The sequence below is a fragment of the Perognathus longimembris genome, chromosome 8, assembly GCF_023159225.1.
Source record: "Perognathus longimembris pacificus isolate PPM17 chromosome 8, ASM2315922v1, whole genome shotgun sequence".
Classification (NCBI taxonomy): domain Eukaryota; kingdom Metazoa; phylum Chordata; class Mammalia; order Rodentia; family Heteromyidae; genus Perognathus; species Perognathus longimembris.
The window spans coordinates 57,193,876-57,219,547 of record NC_063168.1 but is presented as its reverse complement, the minus strand read 5'-3'; the positions used below and the strand labels follow the sequence as shown (position 1 = coordinate 57,219,547).

General features: G+C 41.0%; 1 protein-coding gene across 1 annotated transcript in view; it reads right to left on the bottom strand.

The window, feature by feature from the left end:
• Positions 1-25,672, bottom strand: part of Memo1 (mediator of cell motility 1) — a 99,934-nt gene extending 74,262 nt beyond the window's left edge. The window contains exon 1 of the mRNA XM_048353181.1: positions 25,323-25,672. Coding sequence (XP_048209138.1) covers positions 25,323-25,383 — 61 coding nt within the window. The 5' untranslated portion in view covers positions 25,384-25,672. The remainder of the gene's footprint in view (positions 1-25,322) is intronic.

The following is a 25,672-nucleotide window of genomic DNA, read 5'->3' as shown; positions in this document are numbered from 1 at the left end:
ATCATATAGAACTAGGTCTATAGAACTGAAGCCAGTAATTTACGTTGAAAGGAGAATGCTGAAAGAGAATGATGGGGGTGAATATTATCAAAATACTCAGCATTTACACGAAAGAAATGTAAGAAATCTCACTGACAGCTATTAAACAACAAGGAAAGGAAGACAGGGAAAGGGGAAACAAAAAGGGTTTATTCTGAATAGAATACATATATGCACATACAAAAATACCTTGATGAAACCCCTGGGTACAACTTAACAAATGCTGAAAGTGACACTGCATGAAGGGAAATGTACTCATTCATTACCTAACTCGGGTAAATGTAACCCCTCTGTACATCACATCTATAATAATAAAGTAATTTTTTAAACATAATATACTAAAAGATGACTGACAGGAAGTAAAATGGGCTCTGGAATGTGACATTCTATATACAAGTATGAAAAAAGAACAATGAAACCAGGTTTGTTTTTTGTTGTTTTTTTTGGGGGGTGGGGGTTGGCCAGTCCTGGAGCTTGGACTCAGGGCCTGAGCTCTGTCCCTGTCTTCTTTTTGCTCAAGGCTAACACTCTACCACTTGAGCTACAGTGCCACTTACAACTTTTTCTCTTTATGTGGTGCTGAGGAATCAAACCCAGGGCTTCGTACATGGTAGGCAAGCACTCTACCACTAAGCCACATTCCCAGCCCTGAAACTAGTTTTAAGAACGGAAAAAGTAAAAGAAAAGACAGGAGAGATGAAGCTGACGGCATACTGTATGTACATATGTAATATGAAAAGTCACAATGAAACCCCTCTGTACTACTAATATATACTAATAAAAATATTTTTAAGGAGAGTATAATTAAAAACACTAGCATTTGGTTTGGGTAGCACAGCTTTCATCTACAAACATCAAAGCAACTTTTAACCTATTAATTATAGCCTCCCTAAACTATCTTGTTGACTGCAGCAGAATACAAGCATGAACATGATTGTACTGTACCATAATCATAATGACAGAATACAATTTTAAATATTTGGAAATTCAATAATTATAATACACAGGAACATGGCAACAAAAACTATTTTGGATAAAGTACTTCAGAATGAAAAGTAAAATCTTTTCAAGTTAAACTTCAGTTAACTGTTGTCCAGAAAAATTCACAAACAACCAATCCCTTTGTAATTGTATTTGGATGGCAACAATATACCTAGGGGGGAAAAACTGCAAAGTAGGAGGACAGAAAAACCCAGAACCTATAGGTACCAGAATCCATAATGTAGTTACAGTATGCCAAGTACACCACTGTTTTTTTTTAATATGCTATCTTGGGCTTGGGTTATAACTCAATGGTAGAGTACAATTTTTTAAAAATTGCTATAGCTAATCTTTTGTTTACCTTTTTCTGGCTTTTTGCAGTGTCATGAATTGAAATTAGGGCTTTATGCATGCTAGGCAAGTTATCTACTACTGAACTACATCCCTTCCACCTTACCATGATTTTATATATAACTTCAGCTTTTTATTTTGTTTTACTTTGTTTTTGGCAGGCCAAGAATTTGAACTTATTGCCTCCTACTTGCTAGGCAGGTGCTATGCTACTTGAACCATGGCTAGAGTCCTGTTTTCATTTTATTTTCAAATGAGGAGCCTTGCTTTTAGCCTTGCCCAGCCTGGACTTTGATCCTCCCAATTCCTCCTCATAACAATTCCAACATAGCTGAGAGAGGTGCAAGGCATTGCACCAAGCTTTTTTTAATTGGTTGAGATGGAATCTTCACTAACTTTTTTAACAGGTCTAGCCTCAAACCACTATCCTGATCTTAGCCTCCTGAGCAGCTACCACTATAGGCCTGAGTAATCATTCCAAGTGATTTTCCTTTTTAACATAGTAAAAATCAGCATTCCTTGGGAAACTGGTGAGTTCCATACTTGGGGCAGAAAAAAACGAGCCTAGGACATCTTAATTTTATATATCAACTCTGACTGGACCACAGAGTACTGAGAATTTGGGTCAAGTATTATTCTGTTTTTCTTTTGTGCTTGTCCTAGGGCTTGAACTCAGGGCCTGGGTACTAAGCTTTTGTATTCAAGGCTAGCACTCTGCCCCTTGAGCCACAGTGCCACTCCTGGCCATTTTCTAAGGAACTGAACCCAGGGTTTCATGTATGCGAGGCAAGCATTCTTGCCACTAGGCCACATTCCCAGCCCCAGGAGACTCTTATCTAACCAGAAGTTGCACTGTGCTCCAAGTGGCAGAGCACTAGCCTTGAGCAAAAAGGCCTCAGGGATAGGCCCAGGTGCTGAGCTCAAACCTCATGATTGACCACCCCCCCCAAAAAAAAAACCTGACACTCATGTTTCTACATGATACAAAGCTAGATCAGTTAATCATATAATCTGTGTTAATTTAAGTATGTGACATATAATTCTATTTAATATGTTGATTGGAAAATCAAATTAATTTCAAACATGTTATAAACACCCAAAATGTTTACAAAATACTGAAAGTGTTCCGTACTTTCTTACTAACTGAAAATGTTTTTAATGCTTCTAAGTAAAACAAAAAAAATCAAAACATTTGTACATGCATAGTTTGTTTTCTAATCCAGCATATTAAACCACAAAAACATTAGGTAATTTAAGAAATACCTAAAGCCAAGATGCTGGTGGCTCACCCTTATAATCCTTGCTACTTAGATCTGAGGATTGTGGTTCAAAGCCAGCCAGGGCAAAAGTCTGTGAGACTCTTCTCTCCAATTTAACCACTAAATGAAAGAAGCAGAGCTATGATTCAGATGGTTCAGTTAGCCATGAGCATAAAAACCCAGAGAGAGCGCCTAGGCCCTGAGTTCAAGCCCAGGACCAGCAAATAAAAGAATAAACATCCAAAGACAAAGTACATATTTTGATATTATGTTACCAAATCCTAAAACAACTTGTATTTATAATGTTGCATGTCAAACAGAAAAACAACATTCACAAGTAGCAGAAATAGGTAGTGGTGACATCATAAAATTTCCAAGGGATATTACATTGGCTTTTTGTCTTAAGTCAAAATAGAAATAACATTTTAAATGTATGTTATTTTACCTAAACAGTCTTCAACAACCAAGTAAAACCAGTGTAAAAAAATCAAATCTCATTACCTGAAATTACATGATTGTAACCCCTCTGGAACATCACCTTTGTAATAACAATTTTTAAAAAGTGTTTGTAAGGGCTAAGAATGTGGCTTAGTAGTAAAGGATGCATGAAGCCCTGGATTCAATTCCTCAGTACCACATAAACAGAAAGAACTGGAAGTGGCACTATGGCTCAAGTGGTAGAGTGCCAACCTTGAGCAAAGAAGCTCAGGGATAGCACCTAGGACCTAAGTTCAGGCCCCAGGACTGGTAAAAAAAAAAAAAAAAATGTGTTTGTAAAAAAGCATTAAGTACTTTTTTAAAGTATGTATGTATACTGTTTTGGGTATAATGACACCTAAATTGGACCTGCCCTTGATATAGATCTGTGTGACAGGAAGGAATCAGCAATCAGTAGATCTCTACGCACAGACCACAGTCCTCTATGCACTATTATCTCAAACCACACATGAAAGTGCCACCCCAACCTCAAGAGGACTTAGCTTCTAAGCCATTAGATTGCATTCAAAAAAAAAAAAAAAAAGTAGTATTCTAGTTTCTTATCTTTCCCAGCATGTGCATAACTACAAAGAAAAGTGTCAACATTAAAACAGTCTCTAGCAGGCACCAGTAACTCATGCCTGTAATCGTAGCTACTCAGAAGGCTGAGAGCTGAGGATTGCACTTCAAAGCCAGCTAGGGGCAAGAAAATCCATGAGACTCTTACCTCCAATTAACCACCAAAAAGTGGTTCAAGTGGTAGTACATTAGCTTTGGGCGAAAAGCTCAGAGACAGTGCCCAGGCCCTGGGTTCAAGCCTCCAAATGGGTACCCAAAAATAAAAAGTCTCTAGAGAGTGTACAGAAGAACAAGAACACTAGCCTTAAGCCACAAAAGCTCAGGGTTATGTGCCCAGTACCCTGAATTCAAATCCCAAAATGAGCACAAACACACACAAAATTGTTTTTAATAAAACAGTAAAAGTAGGTGCTGATGGCACATGCCCTACTCCTAGGTTTAGAGCAACTTACCTTTAAAAATTGGTTTTCAACCTTCTGAAGAGCTTCTTAATTATTATGCTTTAACTTTATTATATTTAGTGACATAATATTTGATTATCTCATTCTTAGAAATTATTTAAACTTTGTCCTTACTAAGAGGATCCACTGAAAGGCCTGTTGCTACAGAATTCTGTAGTGCCTTACCTTACTATGGAACTATCCATGGCTGGGGTTTTCTGCTGAACAAGCATTTAATAAATTAACTGCTATTTACAGGGAGGTGGGGGAAAGTGTTCATGAGCAAAGATGGGTGCTTTTGTGATTACACTTGTGATCCTAACTACTTAGGAGGCTGAAATTGGAGGATCCCAGTTTGAAGTGGGGGGAGGGGGGGATATGATAAGACTCTTATCTCCAATTAACCAGCAGTAAGTGGTAAAGTATCTAGGATGAGCAGAAAAAGTCAAGTGAGAGTGTAAGGCCATGAAAGTGTGTGCCCCAGTACTGGCACAGAATAAAAAAAAATGTACAAAAGCCAAAGTGGTGTTGTTTCATACCTGAATCCCTAACTACTTGGGAGCTGATACTGGGAGGATGGCAGTTTGAAGTCATTTTGAGCAGAAAAGTTCCAGAGACCACCTGGGCACAGTGGTACGCTTCTGTTATCATAGCTATGAAGGGCACCTAAAATAGGAGGATGTAAGTGCCTGCCCAGGCAAGAAGTGAGACTCTCTCAAAAATAACCACCACAGAAAAGGATTGGGGGAGGAGGGGACTGGGAATGTGGCTTAGCGATAGAGTGCTTGCCTAGCATGCATGAAGTACCACATAAAGAGAAAGAGCCGGAAGTAGAGCTGTGGCTCAAGTGGTAGAGTGCTAGCCTTGAGCAAAAAGAAGCCAGGGAAAGTGCTCAGACCCTGAGTTCAAGCCCCAGGACTGGCAAAAAAAAAAAAAAGGATTAGGGACTTGACTCAGAAATAAGAGTTCCTGCCTAGCAAGAATGAAGCCCAGTACAGACCCCAAAAAGGGGCGGGGGGGCGGTATACAGGTGAATATTTATAAGATACATCATTTGCAAGACTAAATATTCAATTGTATAGTTCAAGAACTATTCATAGTAGAAATATTTTAACTTCATACATTTGGAATTTTTCTTGTGATAATTTTGATTTTATGTTATAGTTGAAACACCCTAAGTTAAAATATGTCACAAGTTACTTTCCTAACATTTTATTTTCAAATAAGCACAGTGGCTAATAGTCTAGGAAGTTAATATACTGATAGTCTAGGATGGGATGGGCACCATCGGCTTATACCTGTAATCCTAGCTACTTAGGAGACTGAGATCTGAGGACTGCAGTGCAAAGCCAGCCCAGAGAGAAAAGTCTGTGAGCCTCTTATCTCCAATTAACCACCAAAAAGTCAGAAGCATAGCTGTGGTTCAAGCAATAAAACACTAGTTGTGAGGAAAAAAAAGCTCAGGGACAGCACCCAGGCCCTGAGTTCATGCCCCGGGACGGATTTAAAAAAAATTGGATGGGAAGAAATATGAAATGGTTATTAAAAGCTACAGTCTGTAGAGTCAACTGGTTAAAACACTATCACAAACACTGAACTTGAACAAGTTTTTCATATAGTGGTTATATTAAGAAAGATAAAAATGTATATGCCTGGAATACAGTAAGGTTCCCAATACCCAATGATTAAGGAGAATCTAGAAATTCTATTATCTTAAGTTTGAGACAAGACTGGATTCGTTCAATACTTTTTCTAATAACATAAAATATTATTATATTGGCCAAAGATTCAAAAACTGTTAAGTCTATTTATTTCCCTGTTACTCAGCATTTTTCTCTACAAAAATATATTTTCCAAAACTCCTAATAATGTACTTACAATAATCAGCCTGCATTTTACACATCTTACAAGTTATTTTTAGTTTTTTACAAATGTGAAAACGGTTTTACACATTATGAATTTTCTTTTTTATTTTTTTGAATTGTTTTCTTAAGACAACAATTTGCTTACAACTAAATTTTCTCAGACTGTGTCACTTTATGAAATAATTACCTACTGAAAAATTTTTAAATATGGATACCAAGGAACAATCATAATACACAAATACTCCAATCAATATCTAGGATGAGTTTTCTTTAATGTTCATTTCTTTTCTGTCTCCAAAGGTTTATTAATACTGTCAGGACCTAAGATTCACCCCTGTAATCCTAGCTACTCAGAAGGCTGAGATCTGAGGAACAAGCCTGGGCAGTAAAATCTGTGAAATTCTTATTTCAAATTAACCACCAAAAGAAAGGCCAAAGTGGAGCTGTGGCTCAAAGAGCACTAGCCTCAAGCAAAACAGCTAAGGAATTCAAGCCCTGGTACTAGCAGAAAAAGAGAGAGAGGGAAGGAGGAAAAGGGAGGGAGGGAGGGAGGGAGGGAGGGAGGGAGGGAGGAAGGAAGGAAGGAAGGAAGGAAGGAAGGAAGGAAGGAAGGAAGGAAGGAAGGAAGGAAGGAAGGAAGGAAGGAAGGAAGGAAAGAGGGAGGAAAGGAAGGAAAGCAAGCAAGTAAGCCCACGCAAAACAGTCTGTGAGATTCCATCTCCAATTAACCAGAATGCTAGTGATAGAACACCAGCCATGACTGATAAAAGCTCAGCCCCCGCACAAGGCCCTGCCCAGTACTGTACAAAAAAAAGCAAGGCTTGTTGGGAGCAATGGTGCATTTTATAGCCAGTGAAATGAGATGAGCTGGGAGCCTATTGCAGAAAGCAAGTAAATGCTAAAAAGAAAAAAGAGGGGCTGGGAATATGGCCTAGTGGCAAAAGTGCTTGCCTCCCATACATGAAGCCCTGGGTTCAATTCCCCACCACATATATACATAGAAAATGGCCAGAGGTGGCGCTGTGACTCAAGCGGCAGAGTGCTAGCCTCGAGCAAAAAGAAGCTCAGGGACAGTGCCCAGGCCCTGAGATCAAGCCCCCTGGCAAAAAACAAACAAACAAGAAATGGAAAAACAGTTAACTTTTCAGCAGAGAAACCTGAAAAATATTCATAACCTTAACCAAGTGATCAAGGTTAACCTCACCAAAGTTTTTATCATGAGATCTTTACCATATAGTATTCATTCCCCAAACCTATAACCCCCCAATGTAAACATGAGAAGAAAATCATACAATTACAAATTGAGGGAATATACTATAAAATAAATAAAAATCCAGGGCTGGGGATATGGCCTAGTGGCAAGAGTGCCTGCCTCATATATATGAGGCCCTGGGTTCAATTCCCCAGCACCACATATACAGAAAATGGCCACAAGTGGCGCTGTGGCTCAAGTGGCAGAGTGCTAGCCTTGAGCAAAAAAGAAGCCAGGGACAGCGCTCAGGCCCTGAGTCAAAGCCCCAGGACTGGCCAAAATAAATAAATAAATAACAATCCAGGAACTCAGGAATCTAAAGACGGAGGATGAAGAGTTTGAGGCAAATATGGGCTATACAATGAGACTATGTCTCAAACAAAAAATATATTTTTTCTATTATATTGGTTTTTAACAATTGTTTAAAATCACATCAGTTCATACAGTAGTAGAATAAAGCAAGCCTATTGTATAAGTAACTTAATAGAACAAAATTATTTATGTAAAGTCTTTACTAGTAAATATTACTATCTTTATGCGTTTAAGTATCTATTGAGTATTCAAAATTGTTTCATCCATACATTCTTTTGATTCATAAACTTCTTTACTAACTTTTGCAAAATGCTTATTGTGTATCAATATTGTTTCTTGTTCTAGGGAAATCACAGCTATACAAACATATCTGGGTGTGCATGGAACATATGTTCTAAAAGAAGGAGGCGGAGTTAAGCAAATAAGTAAACAAGCTATGTAACCTCAAATTGTGCTATGAAAAGAAAAGAGCAAAACTTTATTTCACTGCTATGCAATGTGCAGTAGAAAAGTCACTACCTCAAAAAAAGAAAAAGTAATAAAGAACTAAGAACCAAGAAAAGAGCTGGGGGACAAAATGTCTTAGAAGGGAACAAGCACAGTGATCTCTGGGTAGGGAGTAGTACCACATTGAAGGAATCTGGGAGAAAAAAAAGACGTTTTCATGAACCCTAAAACATGGCAAATGAGAGAAAATAACAAAAGATAAAGTAAGATAGGCAGGCAAAGGCCAAATTATGGAAGCTTTACTCCAGGGTCTAAGTATAAGAGAAAACAAATGAAGGTTTTTGTTTTTGTTTTTTTAATACTTACTTATTTATTGTCAAAGTGATGTACAGAGGGGTAACAGTTTCATACATAAGGCAATGGGTACATTTCTTGTACAATTTGTTACCTCCTCCCTCATTTCCCCCCTCCCCCTCCCCCTTTCCCCCAACCCCCAGAATGAAGGTCTTAATTAGCAGTCACATGTTTTAAGTTCTAGAACATGCACTTATAAGTGCATTAACAAACAATTTAATACGTACTTTATAGGTAACTTTGTCATTTATTTTAGAAAACTAGTGTGTCAGAAAAATACTAATCTAGTCAGATTAGTCGTTGTCACTCATGAAGTATTCAGTGAGCGTTTGCCCTTTGCCAGAAATTGCTCCGGGTACTGGAAACACAAAATATAGTAGTGATGTCACCTCCCACTCTGAGCAATACATACAAAAATGAAAATGATGATCTCATCTTCTACTCTGAGCAATCCATCTTCCTTCCTAAAGGTTCCAAACACTACATGTTTTAACTGTGCTGTGTATCAGAACCATCACTGGTGTTACATAGAAAATGTAACATCTCCTTTTGAATGTTAAGTCACAAGATTAGAGACACAGAGGAGCTTTCTAAATGTTTTGTCTTCTGAAATGGTAAACATTTGGGAACTCTTTTTGGATGGTATAGACAAAAAAGAATGAAAAGGGGCTAGGAATATGGCTTAGTGGCAAAGTGCTCACCTTGCATGCACAAAGCCCTGGGTTCGATTCCTCAGCACCACATACATAGAAAAAGCCAGAAGTGGCACTGTGGTTCAAGTGGTCGAGTGCTAGCCTTGAGCAAAAAGGAAGCCAGGGACAGTACTCAGGCCCTGAGTCCAAGCTCCAAGACTGGCAAAAAATAAAATAAAGCCAAAAAAAAAGCAAAACAGGCAAAAGAAGTTGTGAAAGGTTATCAATGTTTTAGTCACATCAATCTTACCCACCCAAAACAATTGTCTAAGGATTAGGAGTTATTAAATGACATAACCACAGGTACTCTGCTAGCTCAGAAAGCTTAAAAGCTCCCAATAGGAACCATCATCCTAAGACTTAACTCCCTTCTCTTACATGGGGAAATATTTCTTTTTTATACACCAAAACAAATCTTTGCTGAAACTTAGAAGGGAAGGAGGGACGTGTATCTGATTCTCAACTATCAATAATTCTAACCCAATCATTCTGTATCATATTTGTTAAAAGCAAACAAATATATCAAAATCACTGGTGACTTATAAATTACACTTCCCTACAGCTCTCTTGAGAATTATGCCCAAACTGAGTCACTGTAATTAATGGAAAAGTGTATGTAGGATTGCACAGGGGATGCTGCCTCTGGGGGATGGGAATTAAGACTGAAAACCATTATAATAAAGAGTTCTTTTTTCCTCTTTTTTATTTGCCAAGAGGTGTGTGTGTGCGTGCGTGCGTGCGTGTGCGTGTGTGTGTGTGTGTGTGTGTGTGTGTGTGTGTGTGTGTGTGTGTGTGTGTACCGGGACTTGAACTCAGGATATGATGCTGTCCCTTGTGGGGAGAGGGCAGTACTGGGCCTTGAACTCCCTTGGCTTTTTTGCTCAAGGTTAGCACTGTATCACTTGAGCCACAGCTCCACATACTTTTCTGCCCTGGCTGGCTTCAAACAGTGATCATCAAATCTCGGCCTCCAGTGTAGCTAGGTTCTGTACCTCCCATAGAGAAGGATTTTTATAGACCAGGACTCCTAAAGGGGCATACAGACTATTTATTGGTGATCTCTAAGATCCTTTCAGAAGGTCTGTCAAGTCAAAAACATTTTTGTAATGCTAAAATATTATTTGCCTTTGTCAATGTATTAGAACTTAACTCTGATGGCTTGGACATAATTTTGGATTAAACTGCTGATGTCTTACTGGCAAACATATTATCTTCACCAAAGGATCAGGGTTAACCTCATTAAGGTTTTTATCATGTGAGGCCTTTTCAACCTGGGGTATCCATCCCCAAAACCACAATCTAATACACGGGAAAAAAAAAAATCAAAGAAACTCATATAGAGGGAACATTCTATAGAACACCTGAGAATATTCCTTAAAACTTAGCCAGGCTCAAATAAATTTAAAGAAAATAATTTAAAAGTTTCTCAGCTTCCATTTCTAATTTGACAGCTACTAATAGATATAACTTATATAAACAAAAACATCTGAAAACAAGTACTATAATCAAATGACATTTTGCATGCTAAGCAACTCTAGATCATCTTACCAAATGTATCATAACTTCTTCTGAAGACCAGAATAAGAGACAACTCTCTCCACAATAAAGGATAGTTACAAGCAGAATGACTCTTGTAAAAAGATCTTCAATTCTTAAATTCTCTCTCTCAGTGGGAAGTATTTTTAAGCCTATAAAGCAATCATCTGAGAAGCCCAAAATAAGATTGAGTAATTAGTGATAAAAATGCTAAAACGAGGAACTAATTTATTAATAACTCATTGATATGAGGAATTGTATTGCAGTGGATGTAGTTCTGTGTTGCTCTGTAGCATACCAAATCCCTGGGTTCTCTCTCCAGTAGCAAATGGGATTTTTTTCTAAAGTTATAATGTAAAGTTGTATGTTTTGGTGACTTCTATCACACTAATCTGACTGATCTTTGATAAGAATTGTAGAGTACAAAACAACTTTCAGATTTTTCTAAAAGTAGCATCTTAAAATTGCTCTGTCACCATATGGATTAGCAACCCTCCATGCTATCAGAGTTTTTAATCCAATCTCTTAGGTCAGATCCAATCTCTTAGGTCAGAGTTGAGCTAACAGCCTAAAAGATAAATTTGGTTCACTACCACCTTTTTTCCCCTCTGTTTATGTGATGCTAAGGAATTGAACCCAGGGCTTCAGGCATGCTAGGCAAGCACTCTACCACTAAGCCACATTCCCAGCCCACTACCACCTTTTATAAAATGCAATTTTACTGAAGAATACCCATAATCATTTATTTACATATTAATCATGGCAACTTCCATAATGCAAGGCAGAGCTGACTAGTTACAATTGCACTGATATGGCCTACAAAGCCTAACATACAAGGTCAGATTCTTTATTTTTAAAAAAATACTAAAATAAAAGCATGAAGTTTCCTTTTTTTTTTGTCTGAAACCAGGACTCAAAACTCAAATTCTAGGGCTGGGGATATAGCCTAGTGGCAAGAGTGCCTGCCTCGGATACACGAGGCCCTAGGTTCGATTCCCCAGCACCACATATACAGAAAACGGCCAGAAGCGGCGCTGTGGCTCAAGTGGCAGAGTGCTAGCCTTGAGCGGGAAGAAGCCAGGGACAGTGCTCACTCAGGCCCTGAGTCCAAGGCCCACGACTGGCCAAAAAAATAAATAAATAAATAAAAATTTAAAAAAAAAACTCAAATTCTAGCTGTGTGCTGGTGGCTCACACCTGTAATCCTAGGTACTAAGGAGGCTAAGATCTGGGAATCAGGGTTTGAAGCCAGCCTGGACAGAGTCCATGAGACTTTTTTTTTTTTTTTTTTTTTGCCAGTCCTGTGGCTTGAACTCTGGGGTCTGGGCACTGTCCCAGAGCCTGTTCGTGCTCAAGGCTAGCACTCTACACCTTGAGTCACATAGCCACTTCCAGCTTTTTTGAGTGGTTTATTGGAGATAAGAGTCTCATGGACTTTCCAGCCTCGGCTGATTTTAACCTCCCACAATCCTCAGATCTCAGCCTCCTGAGTAGCCAGAATTACAGCCTTAAGCCAAGGACCCCCAGCTAGCCAAGACTCTTATCTACAATTATCATTCCAAAACTGGAAGTGGATATATGGCTCAAGTGGTAGAGCTTGCCTTGAGCAAAAGAGCTCAGGAATAGGTCCCAGGCCCTGAGTTAAAGCCTCACAGCCCACAAAAAAGAGGGGGGAGGGGAAGGAGGGGGAAGGGGGAGAAGAAAGGAAGGGGAGGGCAGGAAAAAACAGGACAAGGCAGGGGAAGAATTGAAGAAAAAAAAATAAAAAGGTGCAGGGAAAATACCTTTCCCAAGAAAAACTTCAGGGTCCATTCATACCTTCTCCAGGAAATAAATAACAATACCTATTTCCTAAATTTAAAAAAAAACAACCATAATTATCAAGAAAGGTAGTTTAGGGCTGGGAATGTGGCCTAGTGCTTGCCAAGCATGCATAAAAAGCCCTGGCTTCAATTACTCAGTACTACATAAACTGAAAAGGCTGAAGTGGCGCTGTTGCTCAAGTGGTAGAGTGCTAGCCTTGAGCAAAAAGAAGCCAGGGACAGTGCTCAGGCCTTGAGTCCAAGCCTCAGGAAGGGCCAAAAGAATTAACATTTATAAACTTAGAAGTCGAATACATGTATGTCGGGAAAACACAGACGCATTTCCATTATAATTACTCTCTGTTAATTATAGCTCTCTAGGTATACACTTAACCAACACTACTAAATTAAAAGGAAATTGAATTGTAAAATTTAGAAAAGAGGTAAAATTATAAATGAATGCAAAATGATATGAATATATTTCTGGAAAAATTCAAATTAATCAACTAGAAAGTGTTATAACAATAAAAATTAATATAAATGTCATAAATGGTTTTCATATACATAACGATTTAGGAGATTTAATGGGGAAAAAATACAATGTTAAAGAAAAGAATAGAGAAGCTAGGCTTCTATGGCTCACGCCTATAATCCTAACTACTTAGGAAGCTGAGAGCTGAAGATCACAGTTCTAAGCCAGCCTGGACAGAAAAGTCCATGAGACTCTCATCTCCAATTAACCACCAAAACCCAGGAACTAGAGCTGTGGCTCAAGTGAAGAATGATTCTTCTATTTAAACAACGAAAATAACTAGTATTGTCAAGAATGTGGAGAAATTAGAACCCTCATGCACACTAAATGGCAAAACTGCTACAGCCCACCAGCCTGGCAGCCCCCAAAGGTTGGTTAAACATCAGGATTACCACAAGGTCCAGGAACTCTAATCCTAGGAATTTATCCAAAAGAACTAGAAACAGAGACTCAAATATATGTACCCTCATGTGCTTAGTAGCACTATCAATAATAACTAGAAGACATGGAGAATAGAATCCAAGTGTCTATCTATAGATGAATAAGTAAATGTGATATATACATATAATGGGTTATTTTCTACCCTTAAGAGGGAATGAAATTCTGACCCAAGTTACAACATCGATGAACCTTAAAAACATTATACTAAATGAAATATACCAGACACAAAGGGATAATGATGTCTGCCATGGCTAGGGAGACAGGAATGGGGAAGGTGAAAAGGTTTTGAGATGGATAGTGGTAATAGTTGTAAACATGATGAGTATATGCCATTGTTTATGAAATCAATGGTGTTCACAGTGTGACCTCTTATAGGACAGTATGTAGCTAGAATATAAGTAGCTAAGGTCAGTCATGAGGATGAACCAGGCCTACTTAAGTAAGCCCCAGGAATACCCTGTACACCAACAGCTCCATGACTTGCCTGGTTGGCAATACTTTGTGCTACTCACATACCATTTATAGAGAATTAAGCACAGTCAGCACTACTTCACTAGGAAAAGACAGCCAGACACATGCACCTGATTTCTCCTGTACTCTTCCACATGTACTTCTCCTTCTTGCTATTTTAATTTGTATAATCTCTCTCTCTTCCTCTTTCTCTCTCCAAGTATATATGCACACACATAACAGCTGTTTTATATATATATATATATATACACACACATATATAATAAAAATAACAGCAGCATTTCTAAGTTCTGTGAGTCCTAACAGCTCCTCAAACCCTAGAGTGGTCTTAGTGACCCTTGATATAGCTGACAGAAATAATAAAAAGAAAATCAACAAGAATGTGGATGTAAATACAGTAATCCAACTTAACATAGAGCATTCAACCACCCAGAGAAAACTTACCATTTTCAAATGAACATGAAATATTTAACAAAACAGACCACATAATAAACTGTATAACAAATCTATTCCAAGTTTCAAGGCCCAACCAAGAAAAACAAATACAACATTTTCTAAATTTATTTGACGATAAATTCTTTATATAAAAAGGTACAAATAAGTACATTTTTTCCCAAGAACATTTTGGGAAAATCTACTTTCACTTCACACTTTTTTTTTTTTTTTTAATTTTGGTGCCAGTCCTAGGGCTTGAGCTCAGGGCCTGGATTCTGCCTTGATCTTTTTTGCTCAAGGTTGGTGATCTACCACTTGAACCAGTGCCACTTCTGGGTTTTTCTGAGTAGTTTAGTGAAGATAAGAGACTCACAGACTTTTCTGTCTGAACTGGCTTCAAACTGATATCCTCAGATTTCAGTGAGTAGCTAGGATTATAGGAGGGAGCAGCCAGCACCCAGCTACTTTCACACATTTATTTGTTGGTGGTGGAGGGACTTAACTCTGGGCCTGGGTGCTGTCCCTGAGCTTTTGTGCTCAAGGCTAATTAATGCTTTACCACTTTGAGCCACAGCTCCACTTCCAGTTTTCTGGTGGTTATTTGGAGATAAGAGTCTCATCAACTTTCCTGCCCGAGCAGGTTTGAACAATGATCCTCAGATCTCAGCCTCCTGAGTTGCTAGGATTGCAGGCATGAGTTCACCAGCACCCAGACTTTCACACATTTTTAACATCTCTTTCTTTCTTTCCAACTGTAAATAACTGAAAAAAATTTTCTTTCCTTGACTACCAAATAAAATTACTCAATCTTATTTAGTACATGCAAAAGTCTTAAAGGAAGAGTAATCTTAACATATTTGGGGAACAGTCAGAATGTCACACTCACATAAATGAAGGAAAAAGTAATAAGAGATGAAATCAGAAAGTGTGCCAGAGAACATAGAATAAGGCTTTTTATTTTGGTAATAAGTTTGAATAAGGTGCTATGAAGAAAAATGACAAGAGTATCTGACTTACATCTTTGTATGGAAGCTGTGGGCCAGTGGGCTCACACTTGTAAACCTAGGTACGAAGAAGGGACTGGGGATGTAGCTCAGTGGTAGAGGTGCACCTGTGAGAAGAGGGAAGGAGTGGGGAAAAAGAGGAGAGAAGGTGGAGAGGGGGAAGAGAAGGAGGGGAGGGGAGGAAGAGAGGAAGCATGAAAAGGGAGAGGAAGGAAGGAGAAAGGAGGGGAGAGGGGAGGAAGAGACCGAGGGGAGTGGAGAAGGAGAGAAGGATGGGCTAGGCTTACATTTATTTGGCAAAGAAAACTGCCTAGGCAAATCTGCATGATCAGTGTTTAAAAAAAACTTAAAACATTCTTTATACTTGGTACCTAGAACATGTCATTCTCCTCCTCATGAGACACATAATCTGTCTCCTTACAGTATTTCCTAACCTCCCCAATCTATTCATGCTGGAAATGTTCTAAACTCAGACTGAGTCACTGACCCTCTTTATCTAGTTAGTCTCATTCTCACACTTACTTCAAGCAGACCCTTAGCTTTATCATCAATATAATAACTCTCCCCTATACTGCACACTCATATTAGACATCTCAAACCAAAATTGAGTTCCTAACTTCACACTTCAAATTTGTGTCTTACTTAAGGTCTTCCCTTTTTCAGATAACAGCAACTCCATTTGTGCAAGTACTTAGGGTTAAACTTCAGTAAGAGATATTCATGACACTTCTTTCTCTCAAACACTACTTCAAGTATGTCAACAAATCTCAGCTCTATCTTCAAAATACATCCACAGCACTGGGTTAATGGCTGTGTGGTAGAATGACAGCATACAAAATATATCCAGAAAACTACCACTCCTTGCTGCTATTACTCACTACAAGCCACTATCATCTCTCATTTGGATTACTGCTTTCCGAACCTCCCTAATTCTACCCCTTGCCTTTCTACCTTCGCCTCTGCCCAAATGATTCTATGTAATAGATCCTATTACCAATGTCTATCTCATTCAAGTAAAATTCCTTTCAGAGGGCTGGGGATATGGCCTAGTGGCAAGAGTGCTTGCCTTGTATACTTGGAGCCCTGGGTTCGATTCCCCAGCACCACATATATAGAAAACGGCCAGTAGGGGCGCTGTGACTCAAGTGGCAGAGTACTAGCCTCTGGCAAAAAGAAGCCAGGGAGAAGTAAGTGCTCAGGCCTTGAATCCAAAGCCCAGACTGGCAAAAAAAAAATTTTTTTAATTAAAAAATAAAAATCAAGCAACACTAAAAATAAATAAATAAATAAAATTCCTTTCAGTGGTCCTCAGGAAGTAAATCAGCACCTATTATCACCTCTGTATCTTTGTACTCAGCCACTTATCTCCTGATTCAGACCATATTATCCTGTCCAAATTCATTTTGTCCCTACTACAATGCTGGATTCATCTCCTTGATATTCATCAAATACTTCCTGCCTGCTCTAGCCTCAAAACCTTTGAATTTTCAACCCCAGAAAATGTGCTGCTCTATCTCTCACCTCCTTCAAGTCTTTCTTTACTCACACATTACCTCAACACCCCTCACACATTACCTCAGCTCCCAGCCTTCCCCATTCCCTGCAAGGCAACCCTACTTTGTAACTCTTCATATCACTTCCCCCTTTATTCTGTGTAAAATACTTATAGAGGAGGGGACAAAGGGAGGGGATGCCAGTCCTGCGGCTTGAACTCAGGGCTTGGGCACTGTCCCTTAGCTTTTTCACTCAAGGCTGGCACTCTCTTAATTGAGCCAATGCTCCATTTCTGGCTTTTTTCCTGGTTAAAGATTAGAGACTCACAGACTTTCCTAGTGGGAATGGCTTCAAACTATGATCCTCATATGTCAGCCTCCTGAGTAGCTAGGGTTTTACAAGCATGAGACACTGGCACCCAGGCTTATGTTGTACTTATTTACTTAATTTATTGTCTCCTCCAATTAGACTGTAACACTAAAAAATTTTGTCTGTTTTATTTCAGAGTCCCTAAAGCAGTAACTTTCACAAAGCAAAACTCACTTTGTTCAACACTGAATCATTGAATGTTAAATAAAATCTCTTCTGTTACAGGGTCCACCACTCAGAGACAGTCTCAAGCAAAAAGATGGGTTTATTGGGGAAGCAAAAACGCGAACTACCCAGCCAGGGACGTAGCTCAGACTCCTGAGCTGAAACTATGACCCTGAAAAGCGGACTGATGGGCCAGGGGCACAGCATGACCTAATAATCAAAATGGAGTCAGCTCTATTCCCCCCAACATTTCCTACCATGTTTCCCTAATCAAGATGGAGTCAGCTCTACAACACTTCTAAGTACCAAATTTTGCTCAATTCAAAAATACAGGACTAGCAAAACAGTGGCTCTCACCTGTAATCTTAGCTAGTTGGGAGGCCAAGATATGAGGATTACAATTTGAAGCCAACTGTGGCCAGCAGAGGCAGAAAAGTCCATGAGATTCTTATCTCCAATTAATCATCAAAAAGCTGGAAGTGTTGGGCTGGGATATGGCTTATGAATGAGACAAATAAAGTTGTATGTTTAGAGCAACATCTGACCACAATGCTTTGACTCTAACACTTAGCTCTCATTTTAGAGACAAACTGGCTCTTCCACTTACCTGTTATACCTTAAACAAGTTACCCAACTTCTCTGAGTCATTGCTTTCACCTCTGTAAATGGAGATAATACCAATCTTGTAGAGTCTTCTTGAATTAGAGATTATACATATTTATCCTGTACCCATGGGTACATACATGATAGCAGAAAAAAAAGATAGCACTAACCAACTGACAAGTAGAATTTCTATAAAACTAAGAACTTGACTTACCAAGACACCAAGGTTCTGAAAAGGATATGCACAGAGTAGTACACCTGCCATACATTTACTGTACTAACAAATGACTGCATCTAAAATTAAGAACCACAAATCATTATGAAAAAAGTAAACAGCCCAATAGAAAAAAAAGGACAAAACTTAACAGACATATCACAAAAGCAAAAATCCAAAAGCCACATTGTCCAAAAGAAATGTGTTCATTTCCTGACTTATGAAATGGTAATTCCTCTGTATAACACCTTCATAATAACAATAAAATTGTATTTTTGAAAAGCAAAGGCCAAAAAGAGGGGCCAAAAGGTTCTCTATTTTATTAATCATTAGAGAACACAATTAAAAATGAAATGCAATGTACACACCCTTCCATGATAACTAAAAATAAAAAGATTGACAACACCAAGTGTTAACAAGGATCTGAGTAACTAAACCTCTCATGTATTTCTGGTAGGAGTGTAAATCTGTAAAGCTAGCATGTACAACTTTAGCAGAATCTACTAAAATCTGTGTGCCAAACTCATGACCTAACAATTCTACTCTACAACAAAAATCACAACAAAAATCACAAACATGATCACCAAAGAAATTTTTTTTTTGCCAGTCCTGGGGCTTAGACAGGGCCTGAGCACTGTCCCTGGCTTGCTCAAGGCTAGCACTCTGCCACTTGAGCCACAATGCCACTTCTGGCTGTTTTCTATATATGTGGTAAGGAGGAATCAAACCCAGGGCTTCATGTATATGAGGCAAGCACTCTTGCCACTTAAGCCATATTCCCAACCCCAAAGAAATTTTTTTTTTAAGTATAAGCCAAGGGGCTGGGAATATGGCCTAGTGGCAAGAATGCTTGCCTCATATACATGAAGCCCTGGGTTCAATTCCCCAGCACCACATGTATAGAAAACGGCCAGAAGTGGTGCTGTGGCTCAAGTGGCAGAGTGCTAGCCTTGAGCAAGCCAGGGACAGTGCTCAGGCCCTGAGTCCAAGCCCAGGACTGGCAAAAAAAAAAAAAGTATAAGTATAAGCCGGACACTGGTGGCTCATGCCTGTAATCCTAGCTACTCTGGAGGCTGTGACCTGAGGACTATGGTTCAAAACCAGCCTAGGTAGGAAAGTCTCCAATTAACAACCAAAAAACTGGAAGCAGAGCTGTGGCTCAAGAGTAGAGCATTAGCCCTGAGCCAAAAAGAAGCTCAAGGACAACACCCAAGCCCTGAGTTCAAGCCCTAGGGTCAGCACAAAAAGGGAAAAAAAGAAAAAGAAAAAGTTTAAAAAATTAGCACTGAAACTATTTTTGACAATAATCATACTGTCATAAGAAATCCTATTGTCCATCGAGAACAGAATGGAGAATCTGTGGTACATTCACACAACAGAATTCATCAATGAGAGTAAAGAAAATAAAATACCCCACTTCAACAAACAAGCCAGACATGGTGGTCCAAGCCAGTAATGCAAGCTGGTAACCTCCTCTACATGGAAGGTAATCAATCCCAGCTACTGAGAAGATACAGGAAGTAGTAGGTTCACCATATGAGGCCAGTCCAAGGCATAGCTCAAAACGGGCTCTCCCAAAAAAGGAACTCTTGGGGAGGGAAGCCAGCAGGATAAGTTTCTGGAGATGTTAACACTTGAGTGTTCGTTCTGGCAAAAAGTATTCCAACAAAGGGAACATTTTGAGTAAAAAGCATAGTGATGAGAAGTAGAATGGCTGGGTGCTGGTGGCTTATGCATCTAATCCTAGCTATTTAGGAAGCTAAGGTCTGAGGATCACAGTTCAAAGTCAACCTGGGCAGGAAAGTCTGTGAGACTCTTCTCTCCAATTAACTACCAAAAAGCCAGAAGTGAAGGTATGCTTCAAGTGGTAGAGTGATAGCACTAAGCAGAAAAGCCTAAGGGACAATGCCTAGACCCCGAATTCAAGCCCTAGTACTGGTAACAAAAAAACAAAAGTTAAAAATCACTAGCTAGGGCTAGGAATGTGGCTTGGTGGCAAAGTGCTTGCCCAGCATGCATGAAGCCCTGGGTTCGATTCCTCAGTACCACATAAACAGAAAAGGCCAGAAGGGAAAGTGTGGTTGAGTGCTACCTTTGAGTAAAAGAAGTTTAGGAACAGTGCCCAGGTCCTAAGTTCAAGCCCCAGGACTAGGAAGAAAAAAAATCACTAGGTAGGTACCAGTGACTGATACCTGTAATCCTAGCTACTCAGGAGGCTGAGATCTAAGGATCCCAATTCAAAGTCTGCCCAAGCAGGAAAGATGGTAAGACTCTTATCTCCAAAAGCCAGGAATGGAGCTGTAGTACAGGTGGTAGACAGCTAGCCTTGATCAAAAAAGCTCAGGAACAACATCCAAGCCATGTTCAACTCTCAGGATATACCCCCCCAACACACACACACAATAGTAAAACACACCCAAGATAGGGTGGTAGGCAGCTGTCAAGAGATAAGATGATGACAAAAATGGTTCTCAAACCTCATCCAAAAGACAAGGTGGACCAGTGAGGAAATGATCAAAAGAACAATACAGTCAATGGGTAATACAGACAGCAGTGCAGAGGATGTACTCAAGGGATAAGGCTAGAGGAAAGGAACTGGTTAGAGGGAATTCTAATTCTCCAGGTAGAAGATAGGGGCCTGAATATAATAAAATGAAAAGATGGGAAAAAAAAAAACAGGCTCAAGGTACTTTAGTTCTGGTCACACTCTGAGAATCACTAACCTATACTAGATGTCAGCCATGGCCAATTTTTTTTCAATTAGTAGTCAAATAATCACTCTATCAGTCCCACAAATGGTCTTTGTTGCATTTCTGGTTATTTTTTAAATAACCTGTTAAATATTTTAAAGTATACTTAGTAAATAAACTATTTTTTAGCTGGATTTGGGGATGTGGGCCACAGTGTGCTGATCCCTGCAGCACACAAATAAAGAAGTGAGGATTAACCTTACTACAAGATTAATTTTCCTAAAATGCTACTTGCATATTAGTCCCCAACTCTGAAATCTGCAGCCAACTAAGCCCAACCCTATGAAGCCTAATATTCACAGACATCTCCAACTCCCAACTACACTTCCTGACATATGAACTACACCCCTGAAAAGTTTCCATTTTTATTGAATTAAAATGCTTGTACTTATCTACTGTAGTATGTTCTTCCCTCCTGTCCCAAATGTCCTTCCTTCAAAGCACAATTCAAATTCTAACTCTTAAGTGACTCCACTCTCAGAACTCCTAACAGCACTAACTCAATAGATCAAATCTTTACTTGCTGCCTTGAGTTACAACTTACCTCAAATAAACTGCAAATTACTTGAGGGTAGACAATAATTTACACTTCCCTCTAACAATGGCTCTAGCATACAACAGAGAAAATAAAATGAAGATATATGTGTATCTAGAAGATAGAGAACTTTAGCAACATAGTTTCATTCATTTCTATAAGTAAATAAACACAATTCTATGGGTTCAATCTGAATGCTGCAGGAACCACAGAATGAGCAGGGAAGAACATGTCTTTCTGAAGTCCTCATGTTTTAAGGCTAATCCAATAGAAAAAAAGTAACACAAGTAAAATTTTTCCAAAACTGATAATAACCATCAGGCATACTGGCATAACATTCAGGATAGAAGTTACTAGGCCAATTCTAAATGTACTGTAGTTCTACTTCTTTTACTTTTAAAACACAAATAAAGAGCCAGGGGCTTGTGGCTCATATTTGTAATCCGAGCTACTCAGGGGGCTAAGATCTGAGAATAATGGTTCAAAAGCCAGCCAGACAGAAAGTCCATGAAATTATTTCCAATTAACCAGCAAAAAGCTGGAAGTGGAGTTGTGGCTCAAGTGGTAGAGAGAACAAAATCTCAAGGACAACACCCAAGCCCCAAGCTCTATAACATACACATGCACACACACACATGCACACACACACAATTACAAATTACGTTTCTAATACATAACTTTAAATTTGCGTTTAATTCCCTCCATTACTCCTCAGACTAAAAAAGTCACACAGATACACAAAGACACCTCACACACATAATACACACACACATATACATACCTCATCTATGACAACTCACATTATCAAAACACTATCATTTAGTTCACCCAGATTTAGGGAAGAAAAGAATATAATTCTCTACAGAAAAGTTTTAAGAGTCTATTTCCACTCACTAATAACAAATAATTATAATCACAGAATTGTTTTAGCTATATTACAGGATTCGACTTACTTAAAAAGGCACCAATGGCTCCCATCTGTAATCCTACCTACTCAGGAGGCTGAAATCTGAGGATCACGATTCAGAAAAGGGACAGAAAAGTCCCTGTGAGACTCATATCTCAAACACTCAAAAACAGGAAATGGCACTGTGGCTCAAGTGGTAGACAGCTAGCGTTGAGCACAAAGAGGCTCAGGGACAGCACCCAAGCCCCATAACTGACAAAAAAATAAAATAAAAATTCTAAGGTCAAAGTGCCCTGGGCTATGCACCATATCACCACTCATAGACTGTTCAAGAACCCACAAGAATTCCCCTAGAATACTTGGTCCACATTCCAGTGTAAACTACAACAAACGTTTAAAGCAGGGGCTGAGAATGTAGCTAAACGATAGAGTGTTTGCCTAGCATGCATGAAGCCCTGGGTTCAATTCCTCAGTACCACAGAAACAGAAAAGGCCAGAAGTGGCAATATGACTCAAGTGGTAGAGTGCTAGCCTTGAGCAAAAAGAAGCCCAGGACAGTGCTCAGACCCTGAATCCCAAGCCCCGGGACTGGCAAAGAGAGAGAGAGAGAGAGAGAGAGAGAGAGAGAGAGAGAGAGAGAGAGAGAGAGAGAGAGAGAGAGAGAGAGAGGGGAGAGCGTGCCACATGCTGGGAACATGACTTAGTAGTGGAGTGCTTGCCTAGTATGCATGAGGCCCTGGGTTTGGTTCCTCAGTATTATATAGACAATAGTAATGATAAAATTAGGTTGAGAATGTGGCCTAGTGGTAGAATGCTTGCCTAGCATGCATTGAAGGCCTGGGTTCGATTCTCAGCACCACATATATAGAAAAAGCGGAAAGTGGGCGCTGTAGCTCAAGTGGTAGAGTGCTAGACTTGAGAAGAAAAAAAAAAGCCAGGAACAAAGAGCTAAGGCCCTGAGTTCAAGCCTCAGGACTGGCAAAAAGAAAAAAAAAGTTTTAAACATTTGTATAAGGCAGGCTGGGAATATGGCCTAGTGGCAAGAGTGCTTGCCTCCTAACACATGAAGCCTTAGGTTCGATTCCCCAGCACCACATATATGGAAAACGGCCAGAAGGGGCGCTGTGGCTCAGGTGGCAGAGTGCTAGCCTTGAGCAGGAAGAAGCCAGGGATAGTGCTCAGGCCCTGAGTCCAAGGCCCAGGACTGGCCAAACAAATAATAATAATAAAACATTTGTATAAGGGATAGAAAACTGCATGGAGTTCATGAAAAGATAACCATGAATGCAAAAACACTTTCCAGTTCTTCAAATCACACTTATTTATAAAAGCTTATCTAGGGCTGGGAATGTAGTTAAGTAGTAGAGTGCTTGCCTCAAAAACATGAAGCCCTGGGTTCAATTCCTCAGTACCACATATATAGAAAAGTCCAGAAGTGGCACTGCAGCTCAAGAGCTAAAGTACTAGCCTTGAGCAAAAAGAAGCCAGGGACAGTGCTGAGGCCCTGAGTTCAAGCCCCAGGACTGGAGAGAGAGAGAGAGAGAGAGAGAGAGAGAGAGAGAGAGAGAGAGAGAGAGAGAGAGAGAGAGAGAGAGGAAGGATATCTATAACCCTGAGAAGGCTATTCTTGTTCATTAATAAGTAATACTAATAATTCACTAATTAAAGGACACATTCAGGAGCCAAGGACTCTCATTTCTCAATTCATCTTCTACCACTGGCTTATTAGCCTTGGACACAACACTAAATTTCGCCACCCATTTCCACATATATTAGTCAAGAATGGCTTCACTGACGGTCTCAAGTGAGAAACGATTAAATGCCTATCAAGTATTTCAGGATCACGAAGGAAACCACTGTAACCATAGAACGTCCTATTTACTTAATGCAAAGCTACAGCTACTAGTGAGCAGTAGCTGCAAATCCAATCCTCCTAATTCTTCTGTGTCTTAACACAGCAAATCCTCAGTGAGTCAGGAAGGCACAAGTACTTCTTGAGCTCGTTTCACACACCCTCAGCGCAAAGACTTCCCTTCCAAATCTTTGTCTTCTCCAACACCGTGGCACTCACTACCCAACCCAACCCAACGATCTGCCAAGAGAAACGTGGTCCAACTCACACTAGGAAGTCACATCGAGTGACTGGTTACACGGGTAACAAATGACTGGAGACTGGTGAGAACCACAGAGGAACTTTTCTTTGTTAAACACACCAGAGATGCGGGGCCGGAAAGGGATCCCCGAATACAGGGTTTTAAGGAGAGCTTTATTAAGCGAAGGTCCTTCCTCCTCCCCCGCTTACATAAAGAGGGATTTTGGACAGCTGCAGACACCAGACAGAATTCGCTCGAAACCTAAACTAACTCGCTGGGTCGAAGCAGCACGAGCTCCGAGATGAAGAGGCTGCACGGGGTAAAGTGCTGATGCCTCCTCCAGCTGCCCCGGGGTGACAGCAACAATGCCAACACCCACCGAAGAGCCGGGAGGCCACCCGGAGCCCCGCCTGGCCGCCCGCCCGCGGGAGTTCCCCCCCCCCCCCCCAGCGCACGAACCCCTGACAGGTTCCCCTCCCCGCCCCGGCGGAGCCAGGTGCCCAGCCGGGCGACCAGATTAGGTGCTCCCGTTCCCGGCTGCCCCGGGCGCGGGCACTGTGAGGCTGAGGGACCGGCCGCCCGCCTTCCCCGAGCGCCGGAGGAAGCGACGCGGGGACTTCCTCTCGGGCTCCGCGCGAGGCGGCCCCGGCCCCGGAGGGCACAGAGGGCGCAGCGGGACGCGGGGCTCGGGCGCCGGGCACCCCGTCCTTTCCCCCCGCGAGGCGGCGCGTGCTCCCGGGGCGGCGGGAGCCCAGGCCCCGGGCTGCGGCCGCCCGGGTGGGGGAGGCGGCGGGCGCCAGGCCTCGGGGCCCGCTCCAGCTCCCGCTCCCGCCCCGGCTCCCGCTCCCGCCCCACGCGGTCCCCGCCCGCCGCCGCCGAGGGCCGTGCGGCCGGGCTCGGGCGGAGGGCGGCCGGGGCCCTACCTGAGGCTGTGTACCAGCTCCCGGCGTGGCTGGCTTCCCGGCAGACCACTCGGTTGGACATCTTGGTGCCTGTGCCGCCTATGGTGCACGGGGATGAATGAGGAGGAGGCGGCAGCGGCGGCGGTGGCGGCGGGAGCGGCCCGGTGAGGGGACGAGACACCGCGGGCCCAGCCCAAGAGGAGGCGGCGGCGGGGAGGGGATCGGCCCGGCCCAGGAGGAGGAGGAGGAGGAGGAAGAGGAGGAGGAGGAGGAGGAGGCGGCGGCCCCGGAGGAGGAGACGGCAGCCTGGGCGGTGGCGGCGGCGGCCACAATCACCGCCGACTCCAGCGAGCGCCGGAAGACGGGGCCCT